Source organism: Ruditapes philippinarum, unplaced genomic scaffold (assembly GCF_026571515.1).
Source record: "Ruditapes philippinarum isolate M1 unplaced genomic scaffold, ASM2657151v2 ctg11263_1_1_1_1, whole genome shotgun sequence".
Lineage (NCBI taxonomy): Eukaryota > Metazoa > Mollusca > Bivalvia > Venerida > Veneridae > Ruditapes > Ruditapes philippinarum.
The window spans coordinates 1-15,465 of NW_026856459.1; the positions used below are offsets into that span (position 1 = coordinate 1).

General features: G+C 33.2%; 1 protein-coding gene and 1 long non-coding RNA gene across 2 annotated transcripts; both read right to left on the reverse strand.

The window, feature by feature from the left end:
• Positions 1 to 4,619: 4,619 nt before the first annotated feature.
• LOC132746625 (REST corepressor 1-like) lies at positions 4,620 to 5,010 on the reverse strand (the record flags this gene model as incomplete). The annotated part of the gene is given in 2 exon segments (XM_060735842.1): positions 4,620 to 4,679; positions 4,814 to 5,010. Coding segments are annotated over 2 exon segments (169 nt in total), but the record flags the coding sequence as incomplete, so codon positions are not given.
• A 7,166-nt stretch (positions 5,011 to 12,176) lies between these two features.
• LOC132746627 (uncharacterized) lies at positions 12,177 to 14,465 on the reverse strand. Its single transcript, XR_009628006.1, has 2 exons — positions 14,283 to 14,465; positions 12,177 to 14,207 (listed from the first exon to the last, which is right to left on the reverse strand). It is a non-coding gene; the product is annotated as an uncharacterized LOC132746627 (long non-coding RNA).
• Positions 14,466 to 15,465: the final 1,000 nt, after the last annotated feature.

Here is a 15,465-nt window from a genome sequence, read left to right on the forward strand (position 1 = left end):
TTGTTGTGTTTCTTGTCCTATCCAGTGTAAGTTTTAGTTTTTTAGATCAAAATAAACAACATGCCAAATATCTTATCTCTAGGCCATGTGATTTCATGCAAGATAATTTAAATCTGTTTACCTATTTAAGGATTTTTTCAGGAGTTTTTATATAGACATATCGGCAGAATTAAGCCTGTGAATCAATAGAATTTCTTTAAACTTGACATGTGGTTAGAATATGATGACAGAAATATTTCAAGCAAAACAAAAGTTATTATTTACTTATTTGAGGTCATTTCAAGGGCAGATAACATACCTATGTCTATAAAATCTTGCTTTAACTTCTACATGTTTTATTTTGTTGTTTTTTTTTTTTTTTTTTTATCACATTACATAATATAAAATTCCATAAATTATTTCTTAAAATTTCTAAATAAAAAAAAATGCCATTTTTTAAGAAATAATGAGTAGGAAAAAATACGCGCTTCATTCGTTCTTGAAATTTTGCACAATGACTCAGAACCAAACTAGAAATGTGTCCATAGGACACGGGTGCCCATCGCGCCACTGTTCTGTCAATCTTTTTACTAAGTCAAGGGAAATAACTCTACAAATACTGGATAAATCCACAAGCAAAACCCCAGTTGCAAATCTAAAATATGCTGAGCAACCTGCCTATAAGGTTTAATGACTATGTCAAATCCTTTTTTAGAAACTTGCGACACAAGTTGAAAATTGCAAAAAATTTTCTAAGTGAAGGCAATAACTCTAAAAATACTAAATAAATCCAGACGAAAATACCTGGTGCCACAACTGCACATGCTAATCAATATTCCTGTAAAGTTACATGACTCTAGGTCAAATACTTTTTGAGTAACGTGCGACACATGTTGAAAATTGCCAAATTTTACTAACTCAAGGGCAATAACTCTGAAAATACTAAAAATATCCAGACGAAAATACCCAGGTGCACAACTACACATGCTGATCAACATTCCTGTAAAGTTTAATGACTCTAGGTCAAATACTTTTTGAGTTACATGCGACACAAGTTGAAAATTGCAAAATTTTACTAAGTCAAGGGCAATAACTCTGAAAATACTTAAAATATCCAGACGAAAATACCAAGGTGCACAACTACACATGCTGATCAACATTCCTGTAAAGTTTCATGACTCTAGGTCAAATACTTTTTGAGTTACATGCGACACAAGTTGAAAATTGCAAAATTTAACTAGGTCAAGGGCAATAACTCTGAAAATACTAAAAATATCCAGACGAAAATACCCAGGTGCACAACTACACATGCTGATCAACATTCCTGTAAAGTTTCATGACTCTAGGTCAAATACTTTTTGAGTTACGTGCGACACAAAAGTGAACGGACGGACAAGGGTAAATCTAAATGCCCGCCTCTTAAGTGGGCACAAAAAAGCTAAATGAAAATAAGAAACTGGAAATGAGATGTCATGCCATGGATGCCCCCGCATGCAGCCCAAAATTCAGAAGTTACAAATACAATATTTAGTTCCTAATTTGTTTGCACAAACTATTTTTTTCATTTTAAGTTCAAGCCCTTAAAACTATTCAATGTAAACAAACCATTTTTAAAGAAAGTTCAAGGCACTGAAACTTTTCAGTGTTAACCTTTTGTAAATTGCATATTGCATATTTGTAGCCAAAATAATGACTCCATACATTTCCACAAAAGTAGGAGTGCTGAAATAGAAAATTCAAAATTTTTCCAACATTCAAGAGAGATGACTTTGTCCAAAATAATTAAACCATGACCAAATTCGAACTTGAACTGCTTATTCCTATTGAGATGTATCTTTATGTCAAATTTAAGTTGAATGTGTACAACCATTGGGGAGATAATGAACAGAAACTGAAAATTTCCTTTTTTTTTCAAAGTGAAAGGGACATTACTCTCCCAAAAATCATCGAACCATGACCAAATTCAAAGTTGACATGCTTATTCCTTTAACTTATCCATATGTCAACTTTGCGTTGAATGTGTAATACCGTTGGGGAAATAATGAACGGAAACTGAAAATTTCATATATTTTTCAAAGTGAAAGGGGCATAACTCTGCCAAAAATTATCGAACCATGACCAATTTCAAACTTGATCTGTGCATTCCTTTGATGTATCCATATGTAAAATTTGAGTTGAATGCGTAATACTGTTAGGGAGATAATGAATAGAATCTGTAAATTTCATTTTATTTTCAAAGTGAAAGGGGCATAACTCTGTCAAAAATCATTAAACCATGACCAAATTTCAAACTTGATCTGTGCATTCCTTTTATGTATCCATATGTCAAATTTGAGTTGAATGTGTAATACCGTTGGGGAGATAATGAACGGAAACTGAAAATTTCATCAAGGGGCATAACTCTGTCAAAAATCATTGGACCATGACCAAGTTCGAACATGACCTGTATTTTTTCATGATATATCCATATGTCAAATTTGAGTTGAATGTGTACAACCTTTCATAAGATAATGAATGGAAACTGATGATGACGGATTGACAGAATAGGGTTACCCTATATGCCCCAGGCATTTCATGGCGGGGGCATAAAAATAAGGTATTGTTTATCTATCATCATGAATTATCTGCCTTTGAATTAAGCAAAAACAGACTAAGTCAGGATGGATAACTCAAAACAAAATCAATGACACCCATTTTTTTTAGCTTAAAATGTTTCTGTTATCATATTCTAACAATATTTCAATTTAATTTTGTCTGTATGTCTTAATGAAAACTCCTGAAAAGTCTTTAATAAAAACATCTTTAAGTCTTTTTAAACCTAGGGACTCCAAGGGTAAGGCCAATTTTGCCCTTTGAGGCAAAATTTATAAAACTGTCCAGGAAGGCAGCCTAAGAATCATTGCTGTGAAATAAGTATCAAATCTACCATGTGGTAAAAGAGGATACATCAACTAAATAAATTGTGGATAACAATCATTGTACTACAAAATTTCACCTTAACTTATGCTTAAGCAAGGTAAAACTAACAGTGATATTGCTATTTGTTGAAGTTGCAATATATTCAACTTAATATATATGTATTCAACAACAAGAGCTAATAATAGACACACAATCAATTATCATAAGTACTCAACAGTGCAATAAGAACCGGTCCTAAAAAGCTCTAATTTATAGGGTTACAAGAAAAGGTCTTTAAACAAGAGGGACATAATTGCCCTAGACTGCTCACATGAGATACAGGTCACAATTTTTTATTTCAATGTGTTAATATTAAAATATTAAATGCGGTCACATTGGGTTTGTCAATTTTACCAGCTCTGCATAATTTTTAAAATATTTATATGTCTGCTATAAAATGCTTCATGTCAAATATTTATCCTATTGGCATTGTGATTTCACACAATACCCAATTCTAACTATGTAAGTCTACATAAATTAAGTGACTCCCAGGCAAGACCCAAGGGCATGATTTCTATAACTTCTTGAGGACCACAATGTGACTACATGCCAAATGACTAAGATCTTGGCATTGTACAGAGATTTGTGTATTTACAAATTTAAATTTTTGGACTTTGGAGTCTGCAATCTTTACAACTTTTTTTAGGCTCTTGACAGTTGTTTTATTTTGTTGTTGTTTTTTTATTTGGGTTTTATGTCACACCGACATAGCCTCCATACATGAAAGAATCCAAAGTTCCATGTCGGGATTCTAACCCACAGCAGTGAGGGCAAGTGGTTTTAAAGTCAACAACCTTAACCACTCGGCACGGACAGTAAATAAGATTTTTTAAAGATTTATTTCATTTTTGTGCAAATTAAAATGAATGAAACCGATGCTAAATTATTTAACTTAAGTTTTCCATTGCAGTGTGAACCCTCTCCCCCCCCCCCCAGTGACTGTGGTTAATATATTGAAACAATATCAGGGATTTTTTTCCAGGATTTTGGGAACATGTCCCAAACCCATGGAATTGGGAATTTCATCAATGTCTTTGTTAAAAATTGCGGAAAAAATGCATCACTTAAATTTTTGCAATGATTCAAATAAAAATTTGAATGCAAAGAATCTCTGTCTAGGATCGCATCTTCAAACATTTAAGCACCATAAACAGTGAAGAAATCCTTATTTTCAAAGATTTTAGAGTTTGTTTTTCAATATTTTTAATTTGTAACTTTAAATTGGGAATTTTTTCCTATGAATTGGGAAAAAGGTACTATTTTCATTTGGGAATATGACCGAATATCAGCTATAAAATAAGCCAAAAAAATCCCTGAATATCTAAATAGATCTAAACTAGGGTTACCATTACACATAAAATGTAAAAAATGTGTGGACATAATTAAATGGCATGGCGTGAAAAGACCATAAATAATTATTGTTCGGTAGTGTTCCAAAATTTCGAGTTGTCAATGGGACGAATCATTATAAATTTGCCATAAATTACTTCCCTTTTTGGATCATACAAAAAGGATTTTTAACAAAACTGACAAAATGATAATGATTACTTAATTCAAGTGTAAAGTAAGACTATTAATATTTTCTAAATACTGGGATTCCTTATTCATACAACGTAAATTCTGTATGAATTGGACTTCCCATTTTACTTTTTTTACTGAGCGAGGCCCTTCTGAGGTTTTACCTGGGTCAAAGGCAGGAACTTTCACTTGAAAATCATTTCCAACACGCATACCGCCTCCACCTGAAAAAAAAATCAGCTAAATATTAGGAGAAATAACGCATAATCACTAATAACAACTAATTCTTAATTAAAGCGAAATATATCCGATAGCGACTAAAAATACGGAAACTCGTTTTGTCTGCGGTAGCGCTTACCACGTTCTTCCTCGTCGCTGCTGTCTTCGGAGAATCCGTTTGCAGGACTAGGACCGCGAAATCTTCTTCCATTTCGTATATCTTCAACGTATCTATCAGCCATGACCATGCTTTCGATTTAAAATCCACAATCTCACCAGTTTACTTTCGATGCATTCAAGGTGCGTAACCAGTGGTAAACACCGTAGTGCCAAATAACTAGGTCACGAAATATTTATACGCGAAGTAGATCTTGAATTAAAAATACAATAATTTGTCGGTATCTCACACAATTCCCAATGTAAAGAAAACAAAACATATGAACTCGATTACTTTGAAATATTTCATTCACGCACATTTACATTTTTCAAAACTTACCTTTAAACATATATGAATTATTATTATCGTATATTCATGCGCATGAAACCAAACAGCTATTTCACATTCTGTGTTACATATAAATCGGATTTTTCATTACTATTTGAAATAATAGAAATTACTAAATATAAAACACTTTTAAAATGCTAAATAAATACAAAAATATTATTTATCTCCCTAGAACTGTATTTAAGCGTTCAGATATTGTTGCTTTTATGGTGGAAACTTCACCATCGTATTAGAAATCTAGTAGATTTCTGCTAGTTTTAGCTAATAATTATAAAAGGAAGGAGACAGAAACGACAAAAGTGTGAATTTTTATGTTCTTCAATGTAAGATTCATTTTTTTTATTCGTTATAAAAGAAATAATCACTGTTTCTCACTCGTCAATTATAATTCAAATTGTAGAGAGGATATTAAATGACTAGTGTTCTTTTGCTTCACCATACTTGTACAAAATATTGAGGCCCTGACGAAGTCAGTGATTACATGATGATAGAAACGTGACCATTGCAGACCGTTTATGAAACGACTAAGAACTCAGCTGATGTGGTTACAATAATGCCACATAAAGGAATATAATTATGATATCTTCAGGATTGTCTTCCCACATCACATTATATATTTGAACAGCTAGAGCACCACTATTTATAAGTCGATCAACATTCGGATCGATGAACATATTAAAACACATGTATACTGTTTGTAATCATCGTGAAAAAAATATAATAAAGTAACTGCAGCTACAAGCAGGTTTAAACATTAACTGGCAATATTGTTGAATATGCTTACGCATATACCCGCCAGAAATTAAGAGGCATAGATCGAGCTCTACATCTATATACTTATATAGTCCTATATTGTATCAGTACTGTCCGCCATGGACTGTATATATATACATGCAAGGACATCAAATGAATATTTTGACCTATTGCAAAATTGTTGATAAGCAGCTTGTCTGGTAAACATAGGTGTGTTTCATAAACAATTGTAACTAAAATAACATATTTATTAAAGATTAAATAAGGAGTTATAATGAGATATTGCACTCAGGTCTAGGACTTTTCTTTACCCAGTTTTTGTACTTACAAGTACGGCTTCAACTAAAAACCACAGAGCTATATTTAAATATGTATATTTATATTTGTATATGAGTCTCTGTAAATCAATAACAAAGGTAGCGAGAATTTTTACAGAATTATGTAAAGAAGATGTCAAAATGCTCATTACAAGAATTTAAATTTAAATCTATAAAATTTTTTGATTCTATAGAAGCACCTTGACTATAACCCTAATTACGTAACTATTTAGCTATTGTGATTTTCCCCTAGAAAATACAGAATAATAAATTCAGGTAATAAACATTTAAAAAAAAATGAGTGCATATTTTTTATGACAAGTAATTTTTTGTTGTTGAAAGAATGGGCTTTAAAATTATGATAAGCCATACACTTTAAGTTAATGTAGCATCTTTATGCATCGAAATATGTTTTCAACTGCATTCATTGTTTATGAAAACGTAATAATACAACTTTAACGTTTTCTTAGCTGATTGAAATTTGAGTTTCTATTACACTTGCACTACCTCAAACTTATACTCGCATTACACATATACGCAGAAGATAATTCGCATTTCGCATTACCTCAACACGCAGATTCATACGTACTTAACCTCGTACGATCAAAATTATACTCTCAGTGCCTCGTGTGCTGCACGCTGTTTTATACGCACTTAACATCGTACAATCAGAATTATACTCGCACGCAGATACCTTGTACACACAAATTAATACGCACACGTTCTTGAAGCTGATTTAGCTCTAATTACCTCGTCCTGGAAATATCTCTGCATCTCCACGCATATTCATTCTCATATGATTTGGATTTTACCAGATCTTGTGTGTACCCTTATATGAGCCGTGCCATGACAAAACCAACATAGTGGGTTTGCAACCAGCATGGATCCAGACCAGCCTGCGCCCCCGCGCAGTCTGATCATGTCACGGTCCATGCTGTTCGCTATCAGTTTCTCTACTTGTTATAGGGTCTGTAAGCGAACAGCATGGATCCTGATGCGCAGGCTGGTCCGGATCCATGCTGGTCGCAAATCCATTATGTTGGTTTTGTCGTGATCGACGCGGCTCAATTATGATTTGGATTTTACCAGATCTTGTGTATATACCCTTATAAATAAAAGTATGAGTAATGTCATCAGAAGTCACCGCTTTTCATATAAATTTATCAAACTGACATGTCGAATTTAGCTATTTTACATTGAGTAACCTGTCTCATAGTTAATAGTTTGTGGCACGATATTCCCATCAATGTTAATTCTACTAGAAAAGCAAGAGCAATGCTCGTCGAAAGATCGCACGGTTAGAAATAGATCATGCCAATGTATTAGGCTGTTAAATGTCCAAAAACTGAAATTTCATTGGCTGGATATTTATAAAATTTTATATATTTTTGTATATTCGAGCAGGGACTTTTATCGTTTTGAAGAATAGGTTATAAAATTTAAAACAAAAACACTAGCTAATTTTAATATTTTTATTTATCTACATGTATTTAATTTCTGATATATTCTTTAAATATCAATCAAACAGATTAATCAAACAATATTAATCAAAGAATGGTTAAACAACATATTGACAACTTTAATGATTATTTGATTAATTGAAAATGTATTTTTAGAAGCATTCGGATTGAAAAGGTCCGGATTAGAAACGCCTCACTGAACTGATGAAAAGTATGGAAACTTTCAATATGATAAATTACTGAGCTTGCGATTATTTATCTTGGCACTTTTTTGTTGTAGTTTGTTCGAATTATATTCGTCTATAACGAAATAAAAGATTAATCGCCGGACAAAGAAAGAAGATACGAATTATTAAAAAAAGCGTAGGAGTTGAAACCAGAAATACCAGTGCGAGAATAAGTAACGAAACCATAAATATATAGATCTATTACTATGTGCGAACAATTTGAATATTTGTGCCAACACAAATGACTCTATATGAATATTAGTGCGACCATGATTCTTAGTACGACACAAATTGAAACAATGAATATATTTGCGAATACAAAATAAAACCAAGAATATTTGTGCAAACACAAATGAAATTTGAATATCAGTGCGAACAAACAAAAAAAACTATGACTTTAAGTGCTGAAGCAAATTGAAACCATGACTATAAGTGCTTCGAAAAAATTAAACCAGGACAACAACTGCGAACACGAATAATTTTTATATAATTATCAGTACGATGATTTTTATCTTTAAATAACTAAGTTTAAGAAAGATTTACTATTCGAGAAAAACTAAATCCCCAATTAAGGAACGCCCAAAACGATGAAAATGAAAATGTTGCCGGCTCGGTTTGATTGAGCTGTTCATGGACGGTACTGGAAAATGCAAGTTACCGTCCACGCCCCAGCACCGGCTTTAAATGCAGAATTCAACAGTTTAACATGAACTGGTAAAGTTTTGAAACACCCGCAGAAGTGTTCATACAGCGGTTATCATGGAACCGTCAACGTGATACTTTCCTGTTATTCCATAAAAAGCGGCATATAGTCCCCAAGAAAAAGAAAGCGTGTACCCTAAACGAGACAACAATTGCAATGGGCGGAACTAAACAAAATAAGTTAATTTGTAATTATAGTTTTATTGGTGTTGTAACGATGATGTCCATGAAATTGATTACATACCTGTTCCAACTTAATTAAATGCAAATATTTTTGCACATTCGTGTTAAAATCATGTAAATATTGACTCGTGCAGTGCGTTTTTATAGTTATTGTACACTAATGATTAATATATTTAGATTTAGACAATAAAGCAACAGTTTTGTCAAACACACATTCACTGTGGCGGCATGACTAGTAATCGAAGGATCGTGGTGTTGGTACTTTCCACTCCGGATCACGGCAGTGAGCCACATTGAATTTACCAGAGCACAGTTCAGTCACAGCCTCATTCCTGGACATGCTGTAAAGCAGTTTACCAGTACTAGTTGCATTCACTTCCGCAACTGAAACTTCTGTACATATCAGAGCAGAGGTGCAGTGCGAATGACCGTAGAAAATATTTCATGATCAATAACAACGAAAGTGATCTGAGCCATCCGGGAATCGAACCCGGGTCGCCCGACTCAGAGTCCAACGCTCTACCTATTGAGCTCGCCGGACGGCTTAATCGAAATAATCAAAGGATCGCTATCTGTGTGGGGTTTTAACCCGGTCAGGGGTAGCCCTTGTTTCCTTGAGCAAGAAACTACAGGAACGGTTCGAGTGTCTATAAACTTTAAGCTTCCTACACAATCGAATTAAAACAAATTTTGTATAGACCAATAAGCTATGTCCTTGTCCTGTGTTCACTGTGAAAAGATCAGAATCACGGTGAAATGGTCCTGAAACTATTTTAATTGATGTATGAAGTTAAATCGATTGTATTAGACTAAATTGAATGGAATTTTGTTATTTTTTCTACAGATCAATAGATCAAAATGGGAGTGTGGGGGTGGGGGGCAATTCTCTCACATCCATAAAACAAAACTCAAGTATGACAGTGACAAAATGTTTAATTCATGATCTTTGATAAATACATATGGTGAAAGGAAACAAAGGAAATGAATGCATTTTTATAATGAAAGATATGGTTTCAAAATGCCATTGACAGTTTAATACAAATGTACTGTGACCACACAAAAATAGGCTGTATATTGTGTTGTAGTTGATCACTAACTGTTTATATCAATATTAGCAAAACAAGATATGTTTGTAAAACATGTATGCCCCCTATCAGCAGCCAATTAATGTGATAAGGTTATTATGCATGACGTCTGACCCAGTGATCAAACAATTAATAAGGGTTATAAAGTATCTACTGGTCATGACCTTGACCTTTGACCCCTTGACCCAAAACTCAATAGGGGTCATCTGCTGGTCACGACCAATCATCATACAAAGTTTGAAGTTCCTAGGCCTAGGCGTTTTTAGTAAATTGATCAGAAACCGTTTTTACCTACAAGAATGTGACCTTGACCTTTGACCCCTTGACCCCAAAATCAATAGGGGTCATCTGCTGGTCATGACCAATCACCATGCCAAGTTTGAAGTTCTTAGGCCTAAGGGTTCTCTTATTATTGATCAGAAACCGTTTTAACATACAAGGTCAATGTGACCTTGACCTTTGTCCCCAAAATCAATAGGGGTCATCTGCTGGTCATGACCAATCACCATGCCAAGTTTGAAGTTTCTAGGCCTAAGCGTTCTTTAGTTATTGATCAGAAACCGTTTTTACTTACAAGGTCATTGTGACCTTGACCTTTGACCCCTTGATCCCAAAATTAATAGGAGTAATCTGCTGGTCATGACAAATCACCATACCAAGTTTGAAGTTCCTAGGCCTAAGCGTTCTTGAGTTATTGATCAGAAACCGTTTTTACTTAAAAGGTCAATGTGACCTTGACCTTTGACCCCAAAATCAATAGGGGTCATCTGCTGGTCATGACCAATCACCATGCCAAGTTTGAAGTTTCTAGGCCGAAGCGTTCTTTAGTTATTGATCGGAAACCGTTTTTACTTACAAGGTCAATGTGACCTTGACCTTTGACCCCAAAATCAATAGGCCATCTGCTGGTCATGACCAATCACCATACCAAGTTTGAAGTTCCTAGGCATAAGGGTTCTTAAGTTATTGATCCGAAAGCATTTTTACCTACAAGGTCAATGTGACCTTGACCTTTGACCCCTAGACCCCAAAATCAATAGGGGTCATCTACTGATCATGACCAATCACCATCTCAAGTTTGAAGTCCCTAGGCCTAAGGGTTCTTTCATTATTGATCGGAAACCGTTTTTACCTACAAGGTCAATGTGACCTTGACCTTTGACCCCTTAACGCCAAAATCAATAGGGGTCATCTGATTGGTCATAACCAATCACCATACCAAGTTTGAAGTTCCTAGGCCTAAGGGTTCTTTTGTTATTGATCAGAAACCGTTTATAATTAAAAGGTCAATGTGACCTTGACCTTTGACCCCTTGACCCCAAAATCTATACGGGTCATCTACTGATCATGACCAATCACCATACCAAGTTTGAAGTTCCTAGGTCTTAAGGTTCTTTAGTTATTGATCGGAAACCGTTTTTACCTACAAGGTCAATGTGACCTTGCCCGTTGACCCCTTGACCCCAAAATCAATAGGGGTCATCTACTGATCATGACCAATCACCATACCAAGTTTAATGTTCCTAAGCCTTAAGGTTCTTTAGGTATTGATCGGAAACCGTTTTTACCTACAAGGTCAATGTGACCTTGACCTTTGACCCCTTGACCCCAAAATCAATAGGGGTCATCTACTGATCATGACCAATCACCATACCAAGTTTGAAGTTCCTAGGCCTTAAGGTTCTTTAGTTATTGATCGGAAACCGTTTTTGCTTTCAAGGTCAATGTGACCTTGACCTTTGACCCCTTGACCCCAAAATCAATAGGGGTCATCTACTGGTCATGACCAATCACCATACCAAGTTTGAAGTTCCTAGGCCTTAGGGTTCTTTAGTTATTGATCGGAAACCGTTTTTGCTTTCAAGGTCAATATGACCTTGACCTTTGACCCCTTGACCCCAAAATCAATAGGGGTCATCTACTGGTCATGACCAATCACCATACCAAGTTTGAAGTTCCTAGGCCTAAGGGTTCTTTAGTTATCACTCGGAAACCATTTGGTCTACGGACCGACGGACCGACGGACCGACGGACCGACAAGTGCAAAGCAATATACCCCCTTTTTTTCAAAATGGGGGCATAAAAATAATTATGTGATTTTGTGTGTCATACAGAAAAGAGTGTATGAGTATGAACTATTTTTTTTATATTTAATGAAGAAATGTTCAACTTTATAAAATAATATTACAAGACAAAACAAATGTAGTGATATTTTAACATGAAATCAAATTTTCTCATGTTTAACATAGAAAACTTCAAAGGATACTTCAAAATATTAAAGTTACTCCACTGAGGATTTTATCTTGTGCAAAATGGCCCAGAAATGAAAAGCATTTCAATTAAAGGCTAAAAATCACAAAAACATGATTTCAGATTTTAATCATTTTATCTTTTTTAATATCCTTTGTATTTTTTTAGTTACGAGTGCAACATTTGAGCTATGTAAAGTATTTCAGATTTTGTTTTTTAAGCTTTTGGAACTTAGTGGAGTTCCTAATAACAAGTATTGTCTAATTTTTCTTACACATTGGTCATTAAATTAACATAATGAACTGACTGTTTATAGTAAAGTATTATAGTTTCATATTCATGAAAGTATTTTCTCAAGCATAATCAAGGTTAAAAGCACAGGTAGTTAAAACAATAAATAATGGTACATGCATATTAAACAAAATTTAATAAACAAATATAACAGAATATTAACACAGATCTTGAATAATGGAATGTTAGACTTCCAATTACAATATAAATTAATGAAAGCAATTAATTAGGAATTAATTATAGACAATTTAACAGACATTTTAATCATATGTGAAACATTTTTAGAGCCTTGTCTTGATGTATGATACAGAACAGAACAGTGTTAATTTTTATAACTTGTACACATATAGGCACATAGTTATAAATTCAAGGAGACATTTGCTATGATATCTGTATGACATAAAACTATTGATAATGCAGCAACCACTGTTCAGACTTACATATGTATTGTTCACAGAACATAAGCAATCTTTAATCATTATTTCCCTGTTAACAGCAAATTATCATTGTGCCTAATGTTTGATGGATAAACTTCGAAAAAAAAAACCCAAAGAAAAAACAACAATGAAAAATAATTATATAATTTCTTGTGACAGAAATATTGTACTACATTAAGGAGTGAGAAAATTGCAACATTTTCACCAATGTACAGCACAAGTTAAAATGTGGACATTTTCTCACCTCAATGTCCAATACATGTATATAGCATATTCACTAAGAAAAAATTCTTTTATTTTATGCCTTTTTTATTCTATGCCTAATATGTAAAGGAAAACATTAATTATTTCTAACTGTTTTCAATGAAGTGCTGGAAACAGATGCACAAAATAAGACATCGTTAGACGTTCAACAGCTATGCAAATGCTGCACAAACAAGTTATTAAATTTTCAGTCATAACTGCAGTCCTTCTTGAATATTTTAGTTGGGAAATGACATTTTAATTAAGATATATGCCATAAAGAACAAAATACAAATCAACAATATGGAATCACACAAATTAATACACTCTTTAACAAAAAGTTTTGTAAATCTATATCAATCACAGTGCGAGTGATATAGTGCACATTTGTGATAAACTACACATGAGTGATATTGAGTGATATGGCTTTTATTTCTCGGGTAAAAATCCAGTATTTTAGTGGTTAACATAAAATAAAGTGTAGTATTTAAATCTGAAGCTGTTCAGTTATCTGGAAGTAATATACAGAGAACATAATCTGACCCTACACCCTATGATACAGTACATCATTTATCTTTACCAGAACAATTAAAATAAACAAAAATAAATGTGAAAGCATAAGCTCCTGGCCTTAATGTTACCCTTATTAATAAAGTCCATGTTTCACAAGCAATTATCAAAACTGACATATCAACATACGGGTAATTTTTCACTATCTACACAGTATCAATTCTATAACAAATGATTAGAATAACAAACTTTAATTAAAAGACAAAAATGCCATTGATGTCACAACACCAAAGTACTTTAAACATTCTGAATGCAGTTAGTGATCTAGATTTGCCATGGCCGCCACTTACAGAGCCATTTCATATTTCACTCCCTTCGATGAACAATGGACTGCTCTAAAGTCAAATCTGGGCAAGTCCATTACAAAATGTTAGCTAAAGTAAAGTTTAAAGAGATCTGACTAGAGATTGGACAATATTTACATTATACATTAAACCTTGTACATATATACACAGGACATCTGTTTATCATTATAATGTACACATCTGTACATCAATACAATATACACATCTTTATATCAATACAGTATACACATCTGTACATCATTATAGTATACACATCTGAACATCAATACAATATACACACCTGTACATCAATACAATGTACACATCTGTATATCAATATAATATACACATATGTACATCAATACATTTTACATATCTGTACAACAATACAATACACATATCTGTACATCAATACAATATACACATCTGTACACCAATACAATAAACACATCTGTACATTCAATTGCAGTATATACATCTGCACATCAATACAGTATACACATCTGTACATCAATATAATATACACATCTGTACATCAGTGCAATATACACATCTGTACATCAATACAATATACACATATGTACATCAATGCAATGTACACATCTGTACACCAATGCAATGTACACAAATACAATATTTAAAAGAGTTCCAGCCCTGGACTTTCAGTGACAAATATCTTCAATTTTGGGGTGAAAATAACTGAATATGAATTGCTATGAAATAATCTGTTCTATATCTTTATTATCCAGAGTGTAAATACAGACATACTTGTGTGAAAAATACTGTGTTATATTTACAAACAGAGCCACTTCAGAATTATCAGAAAATATACCTGTACATATTTAATTACAAATTTCCTTCTGCAAACTTGACAAGTGCTTTCTTCTTCATCTTGTTAGAAATAATGATGTTCTGCTAACAAAATACAGAACTAAATGTTCTTAACCATTATAAAATTCATATTTGCCTTTTTCTAAAGAAATGAAGATTTATTTGTTTGAAAGGCATAATGTGCCTTAAAATTACAATAACTAGTTAAAAGTACAATGAAGGTAAAGTCAAGAACAAGAACTGGACATAATACAGGTCATTAAAACATCACTAAACATGTGTATATGTAACCTACTACATAAGAGATTAGTATCAATGCTTGACCCATGAATTACTTCCCCTGGCAACCATTTTGAGGGCCTTTTCCAATATACATTATCTTGTGCTTAACTTTATATAAAATAAATATCTCTTACATTTCCATCATTTTCATTATAATCTGATAAAATCTTCTATTAATTTGTGCTTTACTATTATTTCTTTCACAATCAAATCATTTGATAAATTCTTCTACATATTTGTGCTATACTAAAAATATTTTCTTTCGTATATATAAAAGAATTTGACAATTCGCCTATGCCTGCCATATTTATTGCTTTTTTCATGTTTTATCAATTATATCATATAGGATGCTGACACTTAAAATGGCTGCC